General features: G+C 41.4%; 1 protein-coding gene across 1 annotated transcript in view; it reads right to left on the bottom strand.

The window, feature by feature from the left end:
* LOC126485129 (urocanate hydratase-like) overlaps positions 1 to 14,163 on the bottom strand; it is a 390,077-nt gene that overhangs the window by 242,514 nt on the left and 133,400 nt on the right. The window contains exon 7 of the mRNA XM_050108773.1: positions 4,119 to 4,229. Within this exon, the coding sequence (XP_049964730.1) occupies positions 4,119 to 4,229 (111 nt within the window). The remainder of the gene's footprint in view (positions 1 to 4,118; positions 4,230 to 14,163) is intronic.

Consider the following 14,163-nt stretch of genomic DNA (forward strand, 5'->3'; position numbering starts at 1 on the left):
CTTATCATCGATATCCTTTCACCTTGAATTTTAACTCCACTCCTGAACATTTCTTTTTTTCCCGTCATTGCATCTTCGAAGTACAGGTTGAAAATTAGTGGCTAAAGACTACATCCCTGTCTTACACCCTTCGTTCTTGGTCATCCACTCTTATTGTTCCCTCTTGGCTCTTGTACATATTGTGCATTACACGTCTTTCCCTACAGCGTACCCCTTTTTCTCTCAGAATTTTGAACATCTTGCACCATTTGACATTGTCGAACGTATTTTGCAGGTCGACGTATCCTCTGAACATGTCTTGATTTTTCCTTAGTCTTTCTTCTATTATCAACCGCAACATCGGAACTGTCTCTCTGGTGCCTTTATCTTTCCTAAAGCCAAACTGATCGTCTTCTGATATATCCTCAATTTTACTTTCTATTCTTCTTTGTGTCATTCTTGTCAGCAACTTGGATGCATGAGTCTTGCCCTGATTGTGCTTATAATCTTCGCACTTGTCCGCTTTCCCAGTCTTAGGGGTTGTGTGGATAATACTTCTCCAAATCTGATGGTATATCTCCAGACTCATACACTCTATACATCAACATCAACAGTGTTTTTTGCCCCTTCCCCCAATGATTTTAGAAATTCGTATGTAATATTATCTATCCCTTATGCCTTATTCGACCTTAAGTCTTCCAAACTTCTTTTAAATTCTGTTTCTTTTACTGGATGCCCCTCACCTTAGCTTCCCTGCACTTCCTATTTATTTCATTCCTAGGGGACTTATATTTATGTATTCCTGGACTTCCCTGAACATTTCTATATTTCCTTCTTTCATCGATCAGTTGAGGTATGCCTTCTGTTACCCATGGTTTCTTGCAGTTATCTTCTTTGTACCTATGTTTTCCTTTCCAACGTCTATGATTGCCGTTTTGAGAGGTGTCCATTCCTCTTCAACTGAACTGCCCACTGAACTAAACCGTATCACACTATCTATATTCTCAGACAACTTCAACCGTTTCTCTTCATTCCTTAGTATTTCTGTATCCCATTTCTGTGCATATTAATGCTTTCTGACCGGTCTTCATCACTACTGACTGCCCTTCATCACTACTAAATTATAATCCGAGTTTATATCCCTGTTCGGACGGAGTGTACTTTAGTTTAGTTTAGGGAATCCAGTATTAGAATTAGAATTTAAGAGGGCTTTGAGGGCTTAAGATCAAATAAGGCAGAAGGGATAGACAAAATTCCATCATAATTTCTAAAATCATTGTTGGAAGTGACAACAAGAAGATTATTCACTTTGGTGTGTAGTATGTGTGAAACTGGCGACATACTATCTGACTTAAGGAAAAATATCATTTACACAATTCTAAAGAGTGCAAGAGCTGACAAGTGTGAGAATTATCGCACAATCAGCTTAACTGCTCATGTATCGAAGTTGCTGACAAGAATAATAATCAGAAGAATGGAAAAGAAAATTGTGTTAAATGACGTTCATTTTACTTTTATGAAAGGTAAAGGCACCAGAGAGGGAATTGTGGTGTTGTGTATGATAATGGAAGTAAGACTAAAGAAAAATCAAGACTTTTTATAGGATGTGTCGATCTGAAAAAAGCATTCCCCAATGTCAGATGGTGCAAGATATTCGAAATAATGAGAAAAATGGGGGGAAGCTACTTGGAGAGACGGGTAATATACGATACGTAGAAGAGCCAAGAGGGAATAATGAGAGTGGATGACCAAGAAGGAATGCTCAATTTAAAAAGGGTGTAAGATAGGGATGTCGTTCCCCCCCCCCCCCCCCCCCGCCCCCCACACACACACACTCTTCAATCTGTACATCGAAGAAGCAATGATACATATAAAAGAAAGGTTCAGGAATGGGATTAAAAGGATATCAATGATGTGATTCGCTGTCCGTCCCCGGTAGCTGAGTGGTCAGCGCGACAAAATGTCAGTCCTAAGGCCCCGGGTTCGATTCCAGGCTGGGTCGGAGATTTTCTCCGCTCAGGGACTGGGTGTTGTGTTGTCCTAATCATCATCATCATTTCATCCCCATCGACGCGCAAGTCGCTGAAGTGGCGTCAAATCGAAAGACTTGCACCCGGCGAACGGCCTACCCGACGGAAGGCCCTAGTCACACGACATTTATATTTACATGTGATTCGCTGATGATAAAGCTACCCCGAGCGAAAGTGAAGAAAAATTAGAAGATCTGCTCAATGGAATGAACGCCTAATGAGTACAGAATATGGATTGAGAGTAAATCGAAGAAAGACGAAAGTAATGAGAAGTAGCGAGAAACTTAATATCAGGATAGATGGTCACGAAGCAGATGAAGTTACGGAATTCTGCTACCTAGGCAGTAAAATAGCGAGTGACGGACGGAGCAAGAAGGACATCGATAGCAGACTAGCAATGGCAAAATGGGCATCTCGGGCCGAGAGAAGTCTACTAATATCAAACATATGCCTTAATATGATGGAGAAATTTCTGAAATTTCTGAGAATGTACGTTTGGAGCACAACATTTTGTAGTAGTGAAACATGGACTGTGAGAAAACCGGAAGAGAAGAGAATCGAAGAATTTGAGATGTGGTGCTACAGATGAATGTTGTGTGTGTGTGTGTGTGTGTGTGTGTGTGTGTGTGTGTGTGTGTGTATGTGTGTGTGTGTGTGTGTGTGTGTTTGTGTGGGTGTGTGTGTGACCTATCCACGAGGGAGGATTAGAACCTTCAGCGGGAGGGACCGCGCTATCCGTCACGTGGCGCCTTAAACCACGCGGCCGCTCCGCGCGGCTGACGAATGTTGAAAATTAGGTGGACTGATAAAGTAAGGAATGAGGAGGTTCTGCACAGAATCTGAGAGACAAGGAGTATGTGGAAAACATTGACTAGGAGAAGGGACAAGAGGACGAGATGACGAGGTTAGCACAGGAGAAGAGAAGAATTGGTGGAGGGCCGCATCAAACCAGTCAGATGACTGATGACTATATAAAAAAAAAAAAAGGGCAGCGGACGACTTTCAATCTGTGGCATTTTTCAGCAAAATCGGTCAAGTCAACGTCACAGCACGATCAGTCAACTTCAAAAGTGGTCTTGTGATTCCGCCGGATGCATAAAGGGCTCAAATAGTGACCAGTCTCGTGGACAACGATATGCAGAATTGACTGAACTGCTGAAGGGAATCAATGAAGTATGGGTACTCAAATTTATACTACAATGAAGACAGCCACCACTCACTGAGCAAATTTGGCTGGTACGTAAAGTGGCAGCGTCAGTTTCGATTCCTGTGTGTCTGCACTCGCACACATTTTGCAGCAGTGTGTACCAAAGTAAGCAGCCCTTCTCTCGCTAGATCAAACACTTCGGACAGCGAATCGAACGCTGTAAATGATTTAATGTGCGGAATGTCATTCTCTCAGTATACGGAATGAAACCCTTCTTTGTTACTTCATTTACTATATCCCGTCTTTGTTTCGCAGTAATGGACTACGTGGTAGTTTGAAGGACCAGAAGAATTCGTTTATGGCAACTTTTGATAGGTAAACGAGACACTAAGAGCTGGTAAAAGTGACACGTTTTGGGAAAATGATAGCAAGAGGCTACAAGCATAACGATTGTGCTCTTGGAAGTGAAAACCAACTCTCTAACTAGATGAGAACATCGAATCGTGAGACACCAAGGAATTGTCAGCGGAAGGCAATGTGGATGGTAAACACTATAGAGGCAGACCAAAGCTTGACTAGAGTAAGCAGTTTCAGGTGGCTGTACAGTCTGTCCGTCCTTTATAAGTAGCGCCAATAGGATGTTTCACATGGTTAGTCCGACCCTTCCGCAGCGCGCCATTTGAATCACTGGCGACGCAGTTTGCAGACACGCTCAGGGTGTATTTATGTTGATATTGCACGAAACACAGAATTTAGTAAATAATACGAATGGGGGAAGAAACGTACACGAACAGAATGTGCGTACGTCACTGCATGCTCGTTTGCACTGATAGACGGGAAACTGATTCTCAGCCGCCATGTACGGCAGCTGTAGCGCCCCTCTCCCCCGCCGCGAGCGGTGCTCGCCCTTCAGTTTACGAACAGACTGTACACCACAGCAGCGGAGTGGACGAGCTACTGACCTCCTTTTTGCGGCGGGCCTCCCTGATGCGCTGGATCAGCTTGTTGAGGTCGCCCTCCACCTCGCACAGCCAGCCCTGGCGTAGCCGCTTCTGCAGAGCCTCTTCGCTCACCTGTGTCACCAAAGAACAAAACAATTACCACGACTTCGTCGCTTATACGTGCCACAGCATGACACCGACTCCACGTCTCTCTGAAACTGTGTGAGAAGCTGGAAAGTGTAACATTTTTGCACCTTGGAGATATACACTACTGGCCATTAAAACTGCTACACCAAGAAGAAATGCAAATGATAAACGGGTATTCATTGGACAGATATATTATACTAGAACTGACATGTGATTACGTTTTCACGCAATTTGGGTGCATAGATCCTGAGAAATCAGTACCCGGAACAACCACCTCTGGCCGTAATAACGGCCTTCATACGCCTGGTCATTGAGACAAACAGAGCGTGGATGGTGTGTACAAGTACAGCTGCCTATGCAGCTTCATACCACAGTTCATCAAGAGTAGTGACTGGCGTATGTCCGCAGCTCGTGGTCGTGCGGTAGCGTTCTCGCTTCCCGCGCCCGGGTTCCCGGGTTCGATTCCCGGCGGGGTCGGGGATTTTTCTCTGCCTCGTGATGACTGGGTGTTGTGTGCTGTCCTTAGGTTAGTTGGGTTTAAGTAGTTCTAAGTTCTAGGGGACTGATGACCATAGATGTTAAGTCCCATAGTACTCAGAGCCATTTTGACTGGCGTATTGTGACGAGCCAGTTGCTCGGCCACCACTGACCATACGTTTTCAATTGGAGAGAGATCTGGAGAATGTGCTGGCCAGGGCAGCAGTCGAACATTTTCTGTATCCAGAAAGGCCCGCACAGGACCTGAAACATGCGGTCGTGCATTACCCTGCTGAAATGTAGGGTTTCGCAGTGATCGAATGAAGGGTAGAGCCACGGGTCGTAACACATCTGAAATGTAACGTCCACTGTTCAAAGTGCCGTCAATGCGAACAAGAGGTGACCGAGACGTGTAACCAATGGCACCCTATACCATCACGTCGGGTGATACGCCAGTGCGGCGATGACGAATACACGCTTCCAATGTGCGTTCACCGCGATGTCGACAAACACGGATGCGACCATCATCATGCTGTAAACAGAACCTGGATTTATCCGAAAAAATGACGTTTTGCCATTCGTGCACCGAGGTTCGTCGTTGAGTACACCATCGCAGGCTCTCCTGTCTGTGATGCAGCGTCAAGGGTAACATAAGCCATGGTCTCCGAGCTGATAGTCCATGCTGCTGCAAACGTCGTCGAACTGTTCGTGCAGATTGTTGTTGTCTTGCAAAAGTCCCCATCTGTTGACTAAGGGTCGAGACGTGGCTGCACGATCTGTTACAGCCATGCGGATAAGATCTCTGTCATCTTGACTGCTAGTGATACGAGGCCGTTGGGATCCAGCACGGCGCTCCGTATTACTCTCCTGAATCCATCAATTCCATATTCTAGTAACAGCCATTGGATCTTGACCAACGCGAGCAGCAATGTAGCGATACGATAAACCGCAATCGCGATAGGCTACAATCCGACCTTTATCAAAGTCGGAAACGTGATGGTACGCATTTCTCCTCCTCACACGAGGCATCACAACAACGTTTCACCAGGCAATGCCGGTCAACTGCTGTTTGTCTATGAAAAATAGGTTGGAAACTTTCTTCATGTCAGCACGTTGTAGCTGTCGCCACCGGCGCCAATCTTGTGTGAATGCTCTGAAAAAGCTAATCAATTGCGTGTCACATAATCTTCTTCGTGTCGGTTAAATTTCCCGTCTGAAGCACGGTATCTTCGTGGTGTAGTAATTTTAATGGCCAGTAGTGTAGCTTTAGTCCCAGATATCACATCTCAGTTGAGCAAAGTTGCAGTAGGTGTTGTATGACAGCGTAAGGTGGAGTGAGACAAGAATGTTAGATGCTGCAACCTGGTTACAGCAATCGCGGGAAAATGCACCAACTGAATAAACTTCTGTTCTCTCAGCCCACTGTAGTAAAAGATGGAGGGATTATCCTCTTGACTGCCCGTCAAAACTCATATTTTCGATTATTAATCATTGCTAAATTTATCCTCAGATTTTGTTCGTAATAATGTGGCAGGACGCCTTAGTACTACGCTATCATTACGTAATCAAAACAACATTTAATTATTAACTTTAAGCAGACAGCTAAATAATTAAAAAGACTCGAATCACTTACAAGAGAACATTCCCAAGTATCAACAAATGATCTTGATGAAACTTGCCGGGTGCGTAGAGGGCGCATAGTAGTATAGTATGTAATTCTTAGCTTGCGCCCAATTTCATTTTTAAGGGGTAAAACATCAACCAAAAGTTAATTTGACGTTTTAGGTTTAGAGGGAATATCTTCTAAACGATGATAATAAGAAATGTTTTTCCTATAAAAGGTGGTATGTATTTACTGTTCTTGAACACTGTATAGTCAACTTTTGTAATAATTTGAAATTTTGCAAAATACTTGAACACCATTAATTAATTATGAAAATTGAAAACTTTTCTGACAACATAAAGAAGCTTTCAAGCCACACACGTCCCTGTGCAACAAACCTGGTTTCTGAAATACCACTTTTGGAAAATAAGCTGTACATAATGTGTTGCCAGGATATTTTCGGTACACCTAATTAAAATATCTGAACTACTACTATTACTATCCTAATTATTTATTTTAATATTTGTTTTATATTTTAAATATTATTTGCGTTTTACATTCATAGGCGTTCTGTATTTTTTTTGGTTTACCGTTTCACGTATGTGTATTTTGTTAATTGAAAATAATAAGTAACTCATTATTATAATAGAAAATAATTGAAATAATGATAATCTTTACAAAAAATGCTTAAAACATATCAGTTTGTACACCATGTGCATATAATGAACGAAATATGTTAACGTAATATACACGACGGAGAAGATAATGTAAAACAAAATTCAGATGGATTTCAAATTATCACGGGTGAACCTCTAAATATCCTAATTTGTATCAGGCATATTTCAGTACATTGGTAAGCCTTAGCAAAGCGAATTGATTATGTACTAATAACTGCAGCTTGATTATGATACTACTCAAATGGAGATTGGTATCATAATCATTAAAAACAACTAGATATGAACTTCTCCTCACAAAGTTCTTCCAACCTCGAAAGCTGTATGCATACCACGGCTGTACCTGTGCCGTCGAATCCTTTTGTAGTTACCAGATGAACAAGTTCCTTGTCCTCAACTATGATGCTCTAAACGGTTCTTTCACACTGATCGCCTCAAGAATTTAACAATAATAAAGACCTTTCTCCTTCACTTGGAAAGAAAACATCAAATATCTTTCGACCTGGCAAGACGTTTGTTTGCTGGATTTCGATTCTGTCAATAGGACTTTCGGGACTACAAAGAGAAATTGCCTACTTCTCGGTCCAAAGTCACCATAATTTTCTTTCAGACCTATGAAAAGCCGGGAGTTAGGGTGAAAAAAAAAGGTTTGAGCGTCATATCCGAGGACAAGAAACATCTGGTCAACGCAAAGCTCTCGATGGTACAGGTAGTGTCGTTGAACGTATACGGCTTTCGATGTTCGAAGAACTACGTGTAAATATTTTCAGATCTAGCTCTGTTGAATGGTTATGAAGTTAGCCAGAACCTGAAAAACAATTTAGTTAAGCTAAGCTAAGTCAGTAGTACATAACAAATTGTCTTAGCCTAGGCTTACCAACGAATTGTAATGTGCCCGCTACAGTTCCGATATTTAGAGCCACCCGTCACAATTTGAAATCCAGCAGAATCTTGTTTTGTGTTCTTCACTATCGTGTATATTACTTGAGGAAATTTCGTTCTTTTTGTGTGCATGATGTAAAAAACATTATGTCTGAAGAATTTCCTTACACATTATCATGTTGTTGTTGTGGTCTTCAGTCGTGAAACTGGTTTGATGCAGCTCTCCATGCTACTCTATCCTGTACAAACTTCTTCATCTCCCAGTACCTATTGCAACCTACATCCTTCTGAATCTGTTTAGTGTATTCATCTCTTGGCCTCCCTCTACGATTTTTACCCTGCACGCTGCCCTCCAAAACTAAATTGGTGATCCCTTGATGCCTCAAAACTTGCCCTACCAACCGATCCCTTCTTCTAGTCAAGTTATGCCACAAATTTCTCTTCTTCCCAATTCTATTCAATACCTCCTCATTAGTTACGTCGTCTACCCATCTAATCTTCAGCATTGTTCTGTAGCACCACATTTCGAAAGCTTCTATTCTCTTCTTGTCTAAATTATTTAGCGTCCATGTTTCACTTCCATACATGGCTAAACTACACACAAATACTTTCAGAAACGACTTCCTGATACTTAAATCTATACTCGATGTTAACAAATTTCTCTTCTTCAGGAACGCTTTCCTTGCCATTGCCAGTCTACATTTTATATTCTCTCTACTTCAACCATAATCAGTTATTTTGCTCCCCAAATAGCAAAACTCCTTTACTACTTTAAATGTCGCATTCCCTCAGCATCACCCGATTTAATTCGACTACATTCCATTATCCTCGTTTTGCTTTTGTTGATGTTCATCTTATACCCTCCTTTCAAGACACTGTCCATTCCGTTCAGCTGCTCTTCCAGGTCCTTTGCTGTCTCTGACAGAATTACAATGTCATCGGCGAACCTCAAAGGTTTTATTTCCTCTCCATGGATTTTAATTCCTACTCCGAATTTTTCTTTTGTTTCCTTTACTGCTTGCTCAATATACAGATTGAATAACATCGGGGATAGGCTACAACCCTGTCTCACTCCCTGCCCAACCACTGCGTCCCTTTCATGTCCCTCAACTCTTGTAACTGCCATCTGGTTTCCGTGCAAATTTTAAATAGCCTTTCGCTCCCTGTATTTTACCCCTGGCACCTTCAGAATTTGAAAGAGAGTATCCCAGTACACATTATCATTACTGTAATTATTTCCTGTGATAATAATGGGTTAATTATATTTCTAGTTAACAAAATACACACACGTGAAAAAGTAAACCAAAAGACAAAAACAAAAGCCATGAATGTGAAATGTAAATAACAGCTTAAAACATAAAGCAACTGTAAGTTGTTATACTTTATGTTGTAACAAAAGTTTTCATTTTTCACAATTAATTAATAGAGGTGGGGTATTTTGCAAAATTTCAAATTATTATAAAAGTTCATTACATAATTTTCAAGAATATTAATTACATGTCAACTTTTACATGAAAAACATTTTTTAGAGATAACAGTTTCGAAGATATTCCCTCTAAACCAGAATGCCAAATTCCATTTCGATGGGCGTTTTACGTCTTGAAGATGAACTTGGCACAAGCAGAGAAATACGTACTGCACTACTTTGCCCCCTCTACATACCCTCCAAATTTCATGAAGGTTATTTGTTGACTCTTGGGAAAGTTACCTTGTTGGTGTGTTATCGACTTTGTACCGAATGACCGACTAGCGAGTGCAGACTGGTACTGCGTTTAGGAAACAGAAATTTGGCTTGTGGTATGGTAATAATAGTTGTTACTCAGTTTGGATGTGATAAATAATTATATTTTGACAAGCAACAGTGATTGGCAGATTTGTATTTTCTTTAGGCGTGCGCTTGATTACGCGATATAGTGTTCAGTTTGCTATTATATCTGAACAAATGTGCACAGTAAAAATATCTAGGATCTCTACAACCTGGAGGTCTACGTGCTACCTGTGTGCTGGACGACATCATCACTTTAGGACGCCACGTCGGTACACATGTTAGAAATTCTGTGCTTTATTGCAGCAACACACAACAAGGCCAGTTACACGTCCTGATATTACACCACAAATGTAGACAGTTGAATGACATCTGTGGAGCAGGGAATGGAATCGGACTGATGATTATTTTTTCTCGTTGCGGTCGGTAACGCCGTAAAAGGTGGAGAAACACGGAATTGCATTTACACAGTTCATGATTTTTTATTTAATGCTATACACTTCTCGATTAGTAATACTGCTACTTGAAATAAAGAAAAATGTCCGATTGTAGAAAGGAAATTTTATGACGGCAACGTTTTCACAATAAAAGAGACAAACTAAGAACTACTGGAATTTTACGAATCAAATTTTGTGAACGGGGCAGACCGACATATAGAAGATAATATAAGAAAGAATGTATCTGAGCACCCAATTATCCCGGTGTATCGATACTAACACAAGCGTTGTCACAGGTAGTGGACAAAACTCCTCACATGTCCAGGAGCCAAGTAAGGACGTTCTGAATTTTCAATGCTTAACAACTATGTTGGTGATTTAGCAACAGTATCAAAAGGAAACAGCCTCACTTCGAGCGTAAAACGCGTGGACTCCACATATCCCAACAGTTCATTATGTTGATAATCGACTGTTACATTGAGGGTGAAATACGATTTGTATAATACATGAAACTTCCTGGTAGATTAAAACTGTGTGCCGGACCGAGACTCGAACTCGGGACCTTTGCCTTTCGCTGGCAAGTGCTCTACCGTCTTTTTTTATCTCATTTTGTTTTATATTGTTCGTTGAATTTGTTCGGAGCGGACATCCGATGACACCCGTTTAGGTTCTTCGTTGATCCACTCAAATGGTTCAAATGGCTCTGAGCACTATGGGACTTAACAGCTGAGGTCGTCAGTCCCCTAGAACTTAGAACTACTTAAACCTAACTAACCTAAGGACATCACACACGTCCATTCCCGAGGCAGGATTCGAACCTGCGACCGTAGCGGTGGTGCGGTTCCAGACTGAAGCGCCTAGAACCGCTCGGCCACACCGGCCGGCTGATCCACTCACTCGGGGTAGCTAGCCCTCTGACCGAACACGCTGAGCTACCCAAACACGACTCACGACCCGTCCTCACAGCTTTAATTCCGCCAGTACCTCGTCTCCTCGGTCCAGAGTTCGAGTCTCGGTCCGGCACACAGTTTTAATCTGCCAGGAAGTTTCGTATCAGAGTACACTCCGCTGCGGAGTGAAAATTTCATTCTGTATAATATACTGTGTGTTTCGTTAGGTAAGCTCCACTACAAGCTTGAAAGTTTTGACCACTGAAACTAATGTTATGTTGATCATGGGAAAACATTCTAGTAGTTAAAACCTTGTAGTGTATGGGAATGGAACTCGAAATCAGGCGCCAGACATTCACCAGCAATGCTTGTACTGCTGAAATATGGCAGCAACGATCCACATCGCACCTCAGAGCTTCACTTTCTAGTACCCACTCCTAGTACTTGCATTCCACTCTGGGTGTCATTCCAACAGAAACCTCCGTTGTCACAATACCACCAGAACATCATTTCCAGTACTTGCCCTGTGATGTAAATTAGGAAGATGACAAAAATTTAATAAACAACTCCAATATCCAACGGATGAAGTCCGTATGCAGATAGAAAGATAAAATCTCGCCAGTTGAAAGGCGATCAATAATTCCCTTACCACGCATAACCATCGTCTCACTATATCTTACATAAGCCACCCCATAGGCATATAAGCCTACCTATGCTCATTGTATGTCACAGAGTACAGTATTAGCATGATCACAACAACAATGAGGACCAAAAACCATGTAGAAAAGTCCTACAGACTGTTGAGTAACTACACAGGTGAATAATTCCGATGACAGGATATAAGTATGTCGAAAAACACACGCGATGATATATTCCGCTTGTCAACAGCGGACAATTAAAGCAGATGGTGGAGTTTTTATAAGGGATGTTTACATGTGATGAAACGGGCGCTCTGCCACGTGTGTCATCCCCTTGCGCCGGATAAAGATGCATAAACCTATCGTCTGATCGTGTGTAATTGGGTTACCCAAACCCATACATTACCACCCCATTATTTACTCGATCTGTTCATCGAATCTTCAGTATTATTCTACAGTTACTGTGAAGAGATTATCTTCCTATGCAACTATTAAAATGCGTTAAAGAAGCCAGGTAACTGAATTCTCTGAGATGGATTTTCCTTGCTGAGAAGTGCCTAGCAGATCAAGGTCACCACAGGTTCTCGGAAATGACCACCCTGAAGGTCAGATCATGGCGCAGGTCAGCTTCCGAGAGCAGTAAAGGACACGTCACAGTCCCGGCAAGAGGTGCCTAGCAAGGGCAGCACACCGAATTCTGTCTCAGAAAATCACAGAACAGAAATAATTAGAGTAATACAATTACATTGGAGGCTAACGTATACATGAGAGGAATAGTAGCTTAAGATGTAAACAAGTCTTACTGTGACAAAAAATCTTAATTTAATACAACCCAATATTAAAAAATAATGGCAAAATCAGAGTGGAGACTACACACCCTGTGAGTGGCAGGCTCTTCTTAAGAAGTACTGACCAATAGGGACGTGCCTGGTAAGTAGACATTTGTCTATTAATTTCGATTATTTCAATGTAATACATTTTCTTTCCTTTGTGGATTTTATGCAGGACCTCATGTTTTATCCTGTAACTGTGCCCTTCTTTAAGCAGGTGTTCTACAAAAGTACAGCCTTCTCTAGGTCCCTTTTCTTCAAGCGGGTGGTTATTCTACTGCCAGACTGTCCTACATAGAAAGTGTCACAGTTAAAAGTAATTTAGGATTTTACAATCTTTTCCAAAGTTGATGTGCTGTCTTTAACATCGGGCAAAATGTGTCCAGTCGTGCTGTGGACATAAAATTACGTTTTGTAGTTACTGTATGTAAGTTTTCTAGCAGACATTCAGAAAGACGTTTCCTAAATATGGAATAATGCACCATTTACTAACTTCTTGAGGTGGTGGGTCGAGTGCAGTGTAAAGAATAGAGCACACACCCTTTTTTTTTTTTTTAGCATTTTGGATTCCAACAAAGCAAGAATGTAACCGTTCCTTGATGCTACTTGTTTCTTTGAATTTAATTCATTGTGAGTGTTGTCATCGCTTGTGGATGAATATTAGACTTCCTACCATTGAATGGAAGATAACATGTTTGTGGGTTGCTCGGTGCTGAGAATTGGCAGGTATTACAATATCAGTGGTGGCGAGTTTACTGTAAATGTAGAAAGTATGAATGCAATCACTGATATCTATGGTTAGGTCTAAATAATTTGTAGAGCTATCCTAAAACTTCATTGTGAATTTTAAATTGTTGTACTTAGAATTTAAGTGCTTGAAGAATGTCTGAAGTTGTCTGGTAGTACCTGTCCATAGGCACAACATATAGTTAAACCATCATTCAGCATCGAAGACAATGAGTTATTTTCCAAGGAATGGTTTTCAAAATTGTCAATGAAGATGTGCGCTAGGACTGTACTGAGGCAGGATCCCTTAGCTAGATCATATATCTGTATGTATATATTGCCACTGAAACAGAGATAATTTTACGTCAGACAAGTGCGTGTTACTAATCTTTTGTCATCTGTTATAAGTGCATTAACTCCTGATTTATCAACTAAGTCTGTGAGAATGTCTCGGAGTCCAGAACAGGTACATCTGTGAATAACTAGCATGAAAAGAAACTAGCTTGGCACTAGAGTCGATCTGGATGTTTTTTTACTTGTTCACTAAGTCAGCTGAATTGAGAATACTAGTGCTAAGTTTAAACTTAATCCACACCGACTGCATGCTAAATAAATAAACGCAGCGCTAGAGGAGCACAATCGATAGCTGCCTCCAACGATGTACAACTTCTTACATGGTGTGCGGAAATTCATTGTAAAAAGCACAGCTCTTTTTCATTCAGAGATTCCAACAGTATTGGTAACTGTGGGCTTGTGGCAACAGCGGAGAATACACTACCTGATCAAAAGTATGGATAATTCAACGCTAGATGTCACGAAAGACGTACCAGCCAGTATAAAATGAGGTGGGGAGTATTGCGTTGACAGTAAAGAAACAGTAACAGCAGAAGGTTAGGTTAGCTGACTGACTTCGAATCTGGATTAGCCATTGAAAGTCACCTGAGCAACAGGTGACATCATGGACGTATCAGCCCTTTACTGCTGCCAAGTTGACTGT

The sequence above is a fragment of the Schistocerca serialis genome, chromosome 6, assembly GCF_023864345.2.
Source record: "Schistocerca serialis cubense isolate TAMUIC-IGC-003099 chromosome 6, iqSchSeri2.2, whole genome shotgun sequence".
NCBI classification, from domain to species: Eukaryota; Metazoa; Arthropoda; class Insecta; order Orthoptera; family Acrididae; genus Schistocerca; species Schistocerca serialis.